The sequence below is a fragment of the Globicephala melas genome, chromosome 8, assembly GCF_963455315.2.
Source record: "Globicephala melas chromosome 8, mGloMel1.2, whole genome shotgun sequence".
Lineage (NCBI taxonomy): Eukaryota > Metazoa > Chordata > Mammalia > Artiodactyla > Delphinidae > Globicephala > Globicephala melas.
Window position 1 is genome coordinate 11,840,070 of NC_083321.1, and position 11,884 is coordinate 11,851,953.

Consider the following 11,884-nt stretch of genomic DNA (forward strand, 5'->3'; position numbering starts at 1 on the left):
ACTGGGGAGGAACATGAGATAACTTTTTAAGGTGCTGGAAATATTTTGTATCTTGATCTGGGAGATAGTTATAAAAATGAATATATATTTAAAAAGTAAGCTTGTGTATTTTACTACTTTACTATCTGAATGCTATACCTAAATTTTAAAGTATCAAGGCACAGGGTCTGACAAAGAAGTTTGAGTCCTTAGAGCAGTAATGAGGCCAATATTTAAAATTGGGACCTCCTTAGGGAAGCATATGGTGACCAGCCATATAAAGTGTCTAGCCCACCTTCTCCTATGGGCAGTGTACCACTGCATTATTAATTTGCATCTTCTAAATTTCGTTTACTGGGAAATCACTTGAAAAATCCAGGGATTGAGGTGGGTTTTTCTTGGGGGGGGGGGTTGCGGGAGGGGGGCGTGCAGACCCGAGGAATACATTAAGTCTTAAAAGATGAAGAGTTCACAAGTACCCTCTGTCTTCCTCACCCAAACACACTAGGTCAGTTCTGGTGGCAGCCACAGTGGCCCTATTCATCTCTTTAGGGCCCAGGGCGTCTAACAGAAGCTGACTGAAACATATTGTATACTTGACTCATCTTTCTGCAAGCAGAAACCGTGCCTCGCTTGTCTCTGCAACCCCAGAGAAAGTTTAGTGACCTACACACAGCTGTGTTCACACAAAGGGCCTCTGAGCATTGGTCCTCAAACTTGGCTGCACATGGGAATCACCTGGGGAGTTTTAAAATGTACTGATGCCTGAGTCCTACTCCCAGGGATTCTGATTTAATTGGTACGAAGTGAGCCCTGGGCTTCGGGATTATTTTAATCGTCCCAGGTGACCTTAAGTACATCACAAACTGAGAGCTGCAGTCTGGCGACATTCTTCCTACTCCGCGCCTCATTGGCGCTCTGGCCTCGGCTCTCCGGAGGTGAGGACGAGGTTCACTGAGTTCTGTGGTCCTGCCCCTCTCACAGAACCAATAAACTCAAATCTCTCCGTGACACCCCTAAAGACAAGAATTCTAACCAGTCTGCAGGCGCTCTGCGCCCCGCTCAAGCCTCTATGGTATTTTGGAGTCCTCTCTAGCATTTGGGAGACGGCTTAGGCCGGGCCAGCAGCTCCCTCTCTATGGTAGCGGATTTTCCCGCGCCGCCTCGTTGGTACTTCATTCCGGAAGTGCGTACGGATCAGAGAAGAGGCGGGATTTCCCTCCCGGAAGTGACCCCGGTGCGTCCGTCCTATCCTACCTGAGCGCCCGGTGAGTTTGTAGTGTTTACCCGAAGTTGGGGACATAGGGGCCGTTGTGGCAGGCCCCAGGCCGTGGTGAGTGACGTCTGACCTCAAGGTGATCCTGATGATGGCGCCGCCATTTCAGAGGTGTAGACCCTGGGCTGGGGCCCGGGCGCCTTAGTCCCGCGTGTGATCGAATTCTTAGGACCCCGCAGGTTCATGCTCCGTTCCGGTCTCCCCTTCTTCTCCTGGATAGAGGTGACCTAGAGGGATTGGGAGTCAGGGCTCTGGGGCTCGATTTCCAGACCCGCCATTGACATGTTCTGTGACCTTGGGCTAGGCAGTGTTCCCCTTCTTGGCCTCAGTTCCCACATCTGTGAAATGGGACGTTTGAATTCACTGAGGTCAGTGGCCCCTGCTGGTCTGATGCCCTCTGATTCCTCCACATCCTCCAGCCCCTGCGATGGGAAGGTGAATGGGGGGGCTGGGTGCTGACCATGATGTCTGCCCCCAGGATTAGGAGGCCAGAGGGAGATCTCTTCCACGGTGCAGGGCTGAAATGGACCCGCTTAGGGCCCAGCAGCTGGCGGCAGAGCTGGAGGTTGAGATGATGGCTGATATGTACAACAGGTAAGGGCTGATTCTGCGCTGCCTTGTCTTAGAGAATGATCCCAGGTCACTCTTGCCAAGGCAGAGGTGGATAACTTCTGAAGATTATTTTCCTCATTCCGGGGAAACCTGAGGCCCGGGCTTACCCTCCCAGCACCCCCAACTCCCGCCCCATGCTTAAGGGCTAATGCAGACGCAGTGTGGGGTCACTAGAAGGAACTGGGCATTTAGGTTGGGATGGAATTGGCGACGTAGGAGCTGAGCAGGAAAAGAAGGTCCCGTCTAGGCTCTGGTTGTGTTCCGGGAAGAGTAGAGCATTTGCCTTGTGGCAAATAACACGTAGCCCGCTAAGTAGTCAACATTTCTTAGACTCTTAATCCATCTCAGACACATGCTGAGCATTTTATATGCATTATCTTTTTTTTAAAGGTGAGGACATTGAGGTTTCTAGAGGTTAAATAACTCTCTCAGGGTCCACAGCTGGTCAGTAGCAATGTCAGAACCAGTAACTCAGTCTGACTCCTAACTAGTGCCCATAACCATCTGGCAAATTTGGGAACAAATCGTAGCTGCACCAACCACCACTACTATGGCCTTGGGCAAGTTACATGGACGGTTAGACCAGTGGTTTCCCCATCTGTAAAGTGGAGTTAATAATAGTACCTTCCTCACAGAGACATTAGCAATATGAAATGTAAAAGTATATGACAAGCTCTTAGCGTTAAGCCCAACACAAGTCGAGTAAGCAGTCAACAAATAATTCCTATTTTTATTGGCTTAAGCTCTCTGGTATCCTCCCTAGATTCGTTGTTTTATCTTGGAGGCTATTTATCAGAATAATTTTTAAATGTAGGCTGTAAAGTCAGGCTACCTGGGTTCATAGCCCAGCTTTATGTGGTCCTGAGGCTCTCTGTGCCTTCATTTCCTTATCTGTAAAAAGGGGGATAATGATTGTGCCTACCTCTTAGGATTATCGTAAGAACTGCATGACAGAATCCCTGTCAAGCACTTAGCACGACGTCTGGAACATAGCTGGTACTCAGCTAATGGTTCCTGTTTGATTAGTCATAAACATGGCTAATGGTTCCTGCTCTCAAGGATCTTCCAAGATAGTTGAGGTGCAAACTGAGGATTTACACTGCCTTCTCGGGGAGGTGAAATCAGTATAGCAGGGCAGGAATGGCTGAGGGTTCCTGGTATGCCACAGGAGGCTGCTGACCTGACCTTGCCCTTCCTTCTTTCTAGAATGACCAGTGCCTGCCACCGGAAGTGCGTGCCTCCCCACTACAAGGAAGCAGAACTGTCCAAGGGCGAGTCTGTGTGCCTGGACCGGTGTGTCTCCAAGTACCTGGATATCCATGAGCGGATGGGCAAAAAGTTGACAGAATTGTCTATGCAGGACGAAGAGCTGATGAAGAGGGTGCAGCAGAGTTCTGGGCCTGCATGAGGCCCCAGGCAGTACACCGTAAGGTGCACCCTGTCCTTTCCCACTTGTCTAATAAAAGTGCCCCCATTGGGTGTCATCTGTGAAGACTGCCAGGCCTAGGCTCTTTCTGGAAAGTCTCCAGGAGCCCAGGGTATGATGGAGCTCTTTCCCGGTCGGAGAAGGGGTGTTTGTCACACTGGCATGTGACTGTGTGTTTATATATATTATATATTAAAACAAGTTTGTTGACACCTACAGTGTGCAAAGCAGTGTTCCTGGCACTTGGGAGTAAAGGCAGCAGACACAGCCTCTACCAGCAGAGGGAGTCTAACGTAGTGTTTAAAAGCATAGACTGGTACCACGGCTTAAGTTTACCTTCCACGTCAGCCACTTGCTGTGTGACCCTGAACGTGTCATTTCACTGTGCCTAGCTTCCTCATCTGTAAAGTGGGGAGAATCAGGGCTGTTGTGAAGATTAAATGAGTTAATATGAACAAACTATTTAGAATAATGACTAGGCCATAGAAAGTGCCTAGTATATATTATTTATGTCTAACAACTTAAAATCAAGTGCAGGCAGGCATTTCCCTCAATGATATAAAGGAATGATTTAGAGGAGAGAGTGGAAAGTAGATGGAACCTAAGCACGAAGTAGCCACAACCTCTTGGTTCTAAACAGCAGTATCGAAACATGTGAAGGGACCCAGCTTCATGTGTGATGTGTGCGATCCAGGGAGGGGACCGAGTGATAACCACTGCCATTCAGTGTTCACCTGAATCTCAGTCAGGGACTGCGCTCCTCACTCTTCATGGGGTATCCAGTCTCATCCACTCAGCAGGCCAAAGGCCCTGTTAGGGAAAGGGAGCTCAGAGAGGTGGTGGTTTGCTGGAGGTCACAGGCGAGGAGCAATAACGGAGGTCAGGGTTGACTGCTCGTGGAGGAGAGCCCGCATCTACTTCCTGTCCTGAGGGTGCTCTTGCAGAACTGTGCAGTTCTCAAAACGTAGGGTTCACTGCAGAAGGAATTTTGGTTGACGCCAGTGCCCCTGGTAGCAGTGCCTTCGCAGCAGAGGGAGGTGTCTGGGGTGTAACCTCACCAGGTCATTGGGCTCACAGGAAAGGAGACGGTAGAGGCAGTGAGTTTCAGGCTTAAAAGTACAGGTTCAGGGAATTCCCTGGCGGTCCAGTGGTTGGGACTTTGCGCTTTCACTGCCTAGGGCCTGGGTTCATTTCCTGGTCAGGAGCTAGGATCCTACAAGCTGCGCAGTGTGGCCAAAAAAAAAAAAAAAAAATCCAGGTTCAAGTCAGACCACCTGGGATGAAATTTTCTGGCTGTGTGATCTTGGGTGAGGCATTTGACTACTCTGTGCCTCAGTTACCCTATCTATAAAGCGATAAAAGTACCTACTTCATTGAGTGGTTGTGAAGATTAAACGTGTTAATAACTAAAACACTTAGGAAAGTGCCTAATTCTCCCACGTTAAATACTCAATAATGTTAGCTCTTTTTTTTCTTTTTTTTTTAAATTGCTAACTTTGATGTAAGGAGTCTCGAGATAGACCCCCTGAAAACTTCAAAACTTGTCCATCTACCTTAAGCGTGGGCAGAGAGCTAAGGCTCCTTTCTAGGTACTGAAGTGCCAACTTGCGTCAACAGGTGGCGCTGTCTGCCCACGGGAATCAGCACTGCTGTGGCCAGTTCTACAAATGTGTATAATTGGTGTATTCCTTGCGGCCGTTGTACTAGGAAGAGCAGAGTGGTGAGGAAAACAGATATTGTACCTGCCCTCAGGTTTAGCAAGGAACGTCAGGAATTTTCAGAGCACATAGCTGGAACATCTAGAAGGGGTGGTAGAGAATGGAGAGAAGAGGTTCCAGCTCGACAGAGAGCACTTGCAAAAGCTTTGAAGTGGCAGAAAGTGTGGAGCCGTGAAGAAACAAAGCTCTGGCCTGCCTGGAGTGCCAAATGGGAAGGGAGGTAGTGGTGAGAGATGAGACCTGCCCGAGGGCTGCGCAGGCGCAGCTCCAAAGCGCCTGATGAGCTGAGTTAAAAGAGTTTGGATTTTCTCCAAAGGGCATCGGCAAACTGTTGAAGGATGTAAACCCTGGCAGTGAAAATGACAGATCTGCATTTTAAAGCTCCCTCTAGCTGTCAGCCAGGTGGATAGTGGTAATGATGGCTTAATGGATTCAGGGGAGACATGCCAGGGAGCTGGTGAGGAAACAGGGGGATGATGCCAGTAAGAATAGCTATCGAGTTGCTACATTGTGCTAATAAGTATATTATTTCAGTTAAAACTCATAACTCTGAGGCAGGTACCATTATTGTTATAGGTGAAGAAATTGAGGCTCTGAAAAGTTAGTAACTTGCTAAAGGTCATACATCAAGCAAGTGCTAGAGCCAGGATTGCAGCTAATTCAGACATGAGCGGCCACTTTCACCCGCCCCTCTAGGACTGGAGCGCGGGTGTGGGTGGGGCACGCTCCCTGATGTCAGCCATGACATATTCTCTTCAGCAGTAGTTACTGTTGGCTTGCTGCCTGCAGAGAGCTGTAGAAAGTGTGCAAGTGAATTAACTAGGTCCCTGCCTTCAGTGAACGAGTGTGGCGGTTGGGAGGGTGGGCATAGGAGAGATGGAACAAACATATAGAGTAGTAGAATAGGTTAGGCCTTTTCTGCCATCGAGAAGAGTCAAAAACTGCTCACATGTGTGTTTGCTAGATTATCAGTTTCATTTATTTTCATAAATTTATGTATTTACTTATTTATTTTTGGCTGCGTTGGGTCTTCATTGCTGGGCGTGGGCTTTCTCTAGTTGCGGTGAGCGGGGGCTACTCTTCGTTGCGGTGCGCGGGCTTCTCATTGCAGTGGCTTCTCTTGTTGTGGAGCACAGGCTCTAGAGCGCAGGCTCAGTAGTTGTGGCACACGGGCTTAGTTGCTCTGCGGCGATTATCAATTTTAAAAACCGGGAAGTGTCTCATAAAAATCAGGACTTTGGCTTCTTTTGAAAAGTTAGAAGATCTGACAAGTCAGCCTACATTCCTGCTTGGCAGTGGTCTGCTGCTGGAGGATGGGTAGAGGCTCAGCTGTCCGCCAAACCTCCCACCTCTCATTTCTCCCCTCGTCACCATCTGCTTGACCTGTAGGCATTTGGTCTGCACCTTCTGCTCTTTGGGTTTTCAGATGAGCCAGACACTATATGAGAAAACATGTAATGATCCTGCCACTGCTGTTCATTCCTATTCATTCCTAGTATAATCTCCTTCCCTTGAGTGTGCACTAGACCTAAATAGAGACTTGCTTCTAACAAACAGAACAGAGCAAGGGTGATGAAAGCTGCTTCCAAGGTTAAGACACAAAAGATTGTAACGGCCATCTTGTTATTGTCTCTCTCTCTCTCTTCCTCCCTTTCTCCTCCTCTCCTCCTCCTTGCAAGATCTGTTGAAGCAAGCTTCCATGTTGTGAGCTGCCCTTTGAAGAGGCCCATGTGGTGGGGAACTCAGGGCAGCCTCCAGCCCACAGCCAGTGAGGAACTGAATCCTGCTGGCAACCACATGAGTGAGCTCAGAAGCAGATCCTTCCCCAGTCAGACTTTCAGATGACTACAGCCCTGGCTGGCACTTTAGAGCCCTGTGAGAGACCCTGAAGCAGAGGACCCAACTAAGCTGCATGCTGACTCCCAGCCTAGAGAAACTGAGGTGATAAATGTTGTTTTAAGCCGTTACATTTTGGGGTAATTTGTTATGCAGCAATAGTTAACCACTACACAGTTCTCACAACTGTTACAGTCATCAAAGACTATGTTTGGTCATTCTACACCCACACCTGGAAGGGACCAGGCACCGTTCCAGGCATTTGGGGTACACCAATGAACAAAATAAAGATTGTTGCCCACTTGGAACTTATATTCTAGGGCAATGGTTTTGCATAGCAGTCGGTTGGCAGGGCTGTTTTGAAGGAAAGACAGCCCCTTCAGCTCCTGGGAGAAGGTTCTTAACCTTTCACATCTTGGGCCCCTTTGAAACGCCAACAAAAGCCACAGACTGGTTCTTCAGAAAATTGTTCATGCACAGAATTTTGCATGCAGTTTTAGGGATTTTCATAAGAATTCTTGTGGGCTGACCTGGGGGGAGTCTTGTGACAAGCATTTTTTTAAATGCTGGGGCAAAGAGAAACAAGACAGAAAATCAAAGGGGGGAGACATATTAAAATCAGTCACTTTTACAGCTGCGATAAGTGCTGTAAGAGATGCCCAGGGAAGTGTGGGGCTCTGTAAACGGATGACCCCCCCAAGTCTGGGTGCTCAGGGAAGGCTGTCCCCCTGAAAGCGATGTAGGTGAGTGAGATTTGAAGGATGGGTAGGAATTTGCCAGGTTGGGGGCAGTGGTGGGTGGTGGCTTCTTTGTTAAGTGGTGGGAGGATAGTGGTGGGGAAGGTGGGCTCAGGTTCCTATCCTCTGGCCCATACAGTCTATCAGAGGAAACAGACACGTCGTGATGAGTTTTATCAAAGGGTGACTCGAATGTTATACGAGTCACATAGCAAAGGGGTTTATTGCTGGAGTCAGGCAAGGAGCCTTCCTGTAGGAAGTGCCCGTTAAGTCAAAATCTGAAGGATTAGTTAGATAGGCCAGGGTGGGGGAATGTTCCAGGCCCAGGTGGGAGAACACGGGGTTTTAATGGATGAGAACAGGTCACAACAGTGAAAGCATAGAGAAAAGAGAGGCCAGAGGGAGGTGGGGGCAGCAGGAGGGCCCGGATGGACTAGGGGGCATTGTTGGGAGTTTGTACGTTTGCCCAACAGTCGTGGAAACTTCCAAGGGGAGAGGCCTGGTTGAAGCCAGGATCATTCTGACTGGAAGGTGGACTCACTGGCACGAGTGGAATTGGGAAGGCCAGGCTGAAAGGGTCGCAGGAGTCCAGGCGGGAGTTGATGAAACCTAGGCTTGGGGGCCAGCAGAAGATGGAGAGGAGAAGTCTTTAAAGGCAGGAGCCACAAGCTCACTGGTAGGTTGGACGTGGAAAGTAAGGCTGGGAGCCGCGTCTGGATAACTTCGCTTTGAGCTTAAGCGACTGTGTGCAAGGTGGTGCTTCTACCGACACAGGCAGCAACGGAGGTAGAGCGAGTTAGGGAGGAAGGAGGAAGGTCATTTTCTGTCATCATTGAGCACTTCTTTTTATTTTAATTTTTAAATTAAAAAATTTTGGGGGGCTGCGCTGCGCGGCATGTGCAATCTCAGTTCCCCAACCAGGGATGGAACCCACACCCCCTGCATTGGAAGTGTGGCGTCTTAACCACTGGACTGCCAGGGAAGTCCCACTGAGCACTTCTTATCATCTTAGAAGGTACAGTACAATTGGCCTGTATCTACTTTTCCAGCTGCAGCTTCATGCCACAGCCCGCCTCATTCTACGTGTTCTTCCATTCAGGCCCTCCTTCAGTTCCCTGAATGTCTCAGGCATCCTCCTGTTGTAGGACCTCTGCATGCTGTGTCCTCCTCTTGGGGGTTGATAAATCCTACTGATTCAGACATGGGAAGTCTTCTATCTTCAGACTGTGGCACCAACACCTTTAAGGACTCCTCCCTGCCCTCCAGTCTAGATCAATGCCCCTCCCCAATGATATGTTACTTCTCTTCCATGGCGCTTCCTTCATTTTTTAAAAATAAATTTATTTATTTTTGGCTGCATTGGGTCTTCGTTGCAGTGCGTGGGCTTTCTCTGGTTGTGGCGAGTGGGGGCTACTCTTCGTCGTGGTGCGTGGGCTTCTCATTGCGGTAGCTTCTCTTGTTGCGGAGCATGGGTTCTAGGCGCGTGGGCTTCAGTAGTTGTGGCATGTGGGTTCAGTAGTCGTGGCGCACAGGCTTAGGTGCTCCGCAGCATGTGGGATCTCTCTGGACCAGGGCTCGAACCTGTAACCCCTGCATCGGCGTGTGGATTCTTAGCCACTGAATGGCGCTTCCTTTAGATGTAATTACACTTACTATGTGATAATTTGATTCATCTACTCCTCTCCCCCACTGGACTTTATGTTCTCTGAGGATGGAGTCTGAGTCTTATTCATCCTTCAATCCCTAGTGCCTGATGCATGTGAAAGCGTTTAAAAATTTTTTTTAACTGATATAATTCACATATCATAAAATTCACCCTTTTAAGTGTACAATTAAATGGATTTTAGTACATTCACAGGGTTGTACTGTCATCACCACTATCTAACAGTGTAACATTTTCACCACCCCCAAGAAGGAACCCCATACTCATTAGCAGTCACTTCCCATGTCTCCCTCCTCGTTTTTGGCAACGACTAATCTACGGTCTCAGCGTAGCTGCCTATTCTGGGCATTTCCTGAGTGCACCCCTACAATATGGGATCTTTTGCATCTGGCTTTCACTTAGCATAACGTTTTTAAGGTTCATCCATGTTGTAGCATGTACCAGTACCTCCTTCCTTTTTATGGCCAAACCATAATACGTTCACTGTTACTATACACATTTTTTTTTTTTTTTGGTCACACCTCGCAGCTTGTGGGATCTTAGTTCCCCAACCAGGGATTGAACCCGGGCCTTCAGTAGGGAAAGCGCAGAGTCCTAACCACTGGCCCACCAGGGAATTCCCACTATACACATTTTGTTTATCCATTTGTTAACGGACAATTGGGTTGTTTGCACTTTTTGGCTATTATGAATAACAATGTTATTAACATTTGTGTCCAAGTTGTTTTTTTTTTTTGCAGTACGTGGGCCTCTCACCGTTGTGGCCTCTCCCGTTGCGGAGCACAGGCTCCGGACGCGCAGGCTCAGCGGCCATGGCTCACGGGCCCAGCCGCTCCGCGGCATGTGGCATCTTCCTGGACCAGGGCACGAACCCGTGTCCCCTGCGTCGGCAGGCGGACTCTCAACCACTGCGCCGCGAGGGAAGCCCTGTGTCCAAGTTTTTGTGTCCACATGTGTTCTCAGTTCTCTTGGGTATACACCTGGGAGAGGAACTGCTGGGTCATAGTGGTGACTCTCTGTTTAACTATTTGAGGATCAGCCGAACCGTTTTTCCAAAGTGGCTGCACTATTTATTTACATTCCTCACGCAAGGGTTTACCATGACTATCTGTTAGTCTGAATAAATAATTTCTTCATTGTGAACTGGATACTGTTATTTCCAGCACATGATAGACTAGAAGAGTAAGGCTCGGAGTGTGAGTGCCTTGGGCAAACTGCGCAACTCATCAGCTGCAGAGCCAGGACTGGGACCCAGCCTGTGACTCACGAGCCAGTACTCCTGTTCACTCAGCTGTGAGGCCAACTCCGGCCACCGGCCTGCAAGAGATCCAATGTGATAGCACTGTTCTGCTCAAGCTATGGGTAGTGTCAAGGGAACAGAGTCTAAAAAGGGATTATTTGGGGGGACAGGAGGAGGGGTTGGTAAGTTCTATTGATTCTGATATGGAAGTGTGTCTTAAGTCTCTTTTCTGGGACTTCCCTGGGGGTCCAGTGGTTAAGACTCTGCCCTTCCAATGCAGGGGGCGCAGGTTCAATCCCTGGTGGAGGAACTAAGATCCCACATGCCATGTTGTGTGGCCAAAAAAAAGTCTCTTCTTTCCTCTATTTTTTTTTAAATTATCTGAACTATTACAGTGGCCTCTTAACTGCTTTAAAGTCCCTCTCCTTTCCATTCATTAAACACACAAACCCGACCATATCTGTCTCCTCCCTTAAAAACAAACAAAGTAAACCAAAATAAAACAAGAAAACAAAATCCAGGCATTCCCATCATCTATCTCACAACATGGGAAATCCTTGGCCTGGCAGGGGTCATTCCAAACTGACCACAGCCTACCTTTCCAGCTCCCTCTCCCACTGCCCTCTTCCACTTATTCCATAAATGTTTACCACAGGCTGTTACAGGCCAGGTCCTGGGACGGGTAGCAGACATACAAATCACCTACAATGTGGTTCCCAAGGTGCCCCCCAGAGATTTATAGCTCATGGGGAGGGAGCAGGCAACTAAACTGATGATTCTAGATCAGTGTGAGGGCTTCATTTCAGGACAGAATCGCGTTTGGGGGGAGTACATGGGCAGGACCCCTAACCCAGCCTAAGAGATCAGAGCTTCCAGAAAAAGGTGAAATTGAGGTGAGTTGTGAAGGATGAGTGCATTAGAAATGAAGAAGGAGGGACTTCCCTGGTGGCCCAGTGGTTAAGAATCCGTCTGCCAATTCAGGGGACACGGGTTCGAGCCCTGGTCAGGGAAGATTCCCACGTGCTGTGGAGCTTAGAACTAAGCCCATGTGCCACAACTACTGAAGCCCACGTGCCTAGAGCCCGTGCTCCGCAACAAGAGAAGCCACCGCAATGAGAAACCCACGCATCACAAGGAAGAGTAGCCCCCACTCACCACAACTAGAGAAAGCCCATGTGCAGCAACGAAGACCCAACGCAGCCAAAAATAAATAAATAAATTTGTAGGAAAAAAAAAGAAATGAAGGAACAGCAGGTGCAAAGGGCAGGAGGTGTGAAACCAGCTGGCTTCACACTTCATTCCACAGGTATTTACTGAATGCGTCTTAGGTGCCAGGTGCTGTTTTTGGTGCTGGAGATACAGCAGTGACCACAGCAGACCAGACCCTTGCCCCCACG

General features: G+C 48.7%; 1 protein-coding gene across 5 annotated transcripts; it reads left to right on the plus strand.

The window, feature by feature from the left end:
• Positions 1-1,141: 1,141 nt before the first annotated feature.
• On the plus strand, positions 1,142-3,505 carry TIMM10 (translocase of inner mitochondrial membrane 10). Of its 5 annotated transcripts, none has more exons than XM_030864378.2 (3): positions 1,142-1,247; positions 1,734-1,849; positions 3,074-3,505. In XM_030864378.2, exons 2-3 carry the CDS (start codon positions 1,779-1,781, stop codon positions 3,273-3,275), a joined length of 273 nt encoding a protein of 90 aa, XP_030720238.1. In that variant the 5' UTR covers positions 1,142-1,247; positions 1,734-1,778; the 3' UTR covers positions 3,276-3,505. The 5 variants fall into 5 exon arrangements, with proteins under 5 accessions (XP_030720238.1, XP_030720239.1, XP_030720241.1 ...); XM_030864379.2 differs by having other exon boundaries at positions 1,212-1,312; XM_030864381.2 differs by having other exon boundaries at positions 1,221-1,334.
• The last annotated feature ends 8,379 nt before the right edge of the window (positions 3,506-11,884 follow it).

Bases quoted from the DNA above. Each gene is read 5' to 3' on its own strand.
- TIMM10 (XM_030864378.2), top strand. From the start codon at position 1,779: ATGGACCCGCTTAGGGCCCAGCAGCTGGCGGCAGAGCTGGAGGTTGAG. The intron at 1,850-3,073 runs GTAAGGGCTGAT...CCTTCTTTCTAG, and splicing joins ATGGCTGATATGTACAACAG to AATGACCAGTGCCTGCCACC.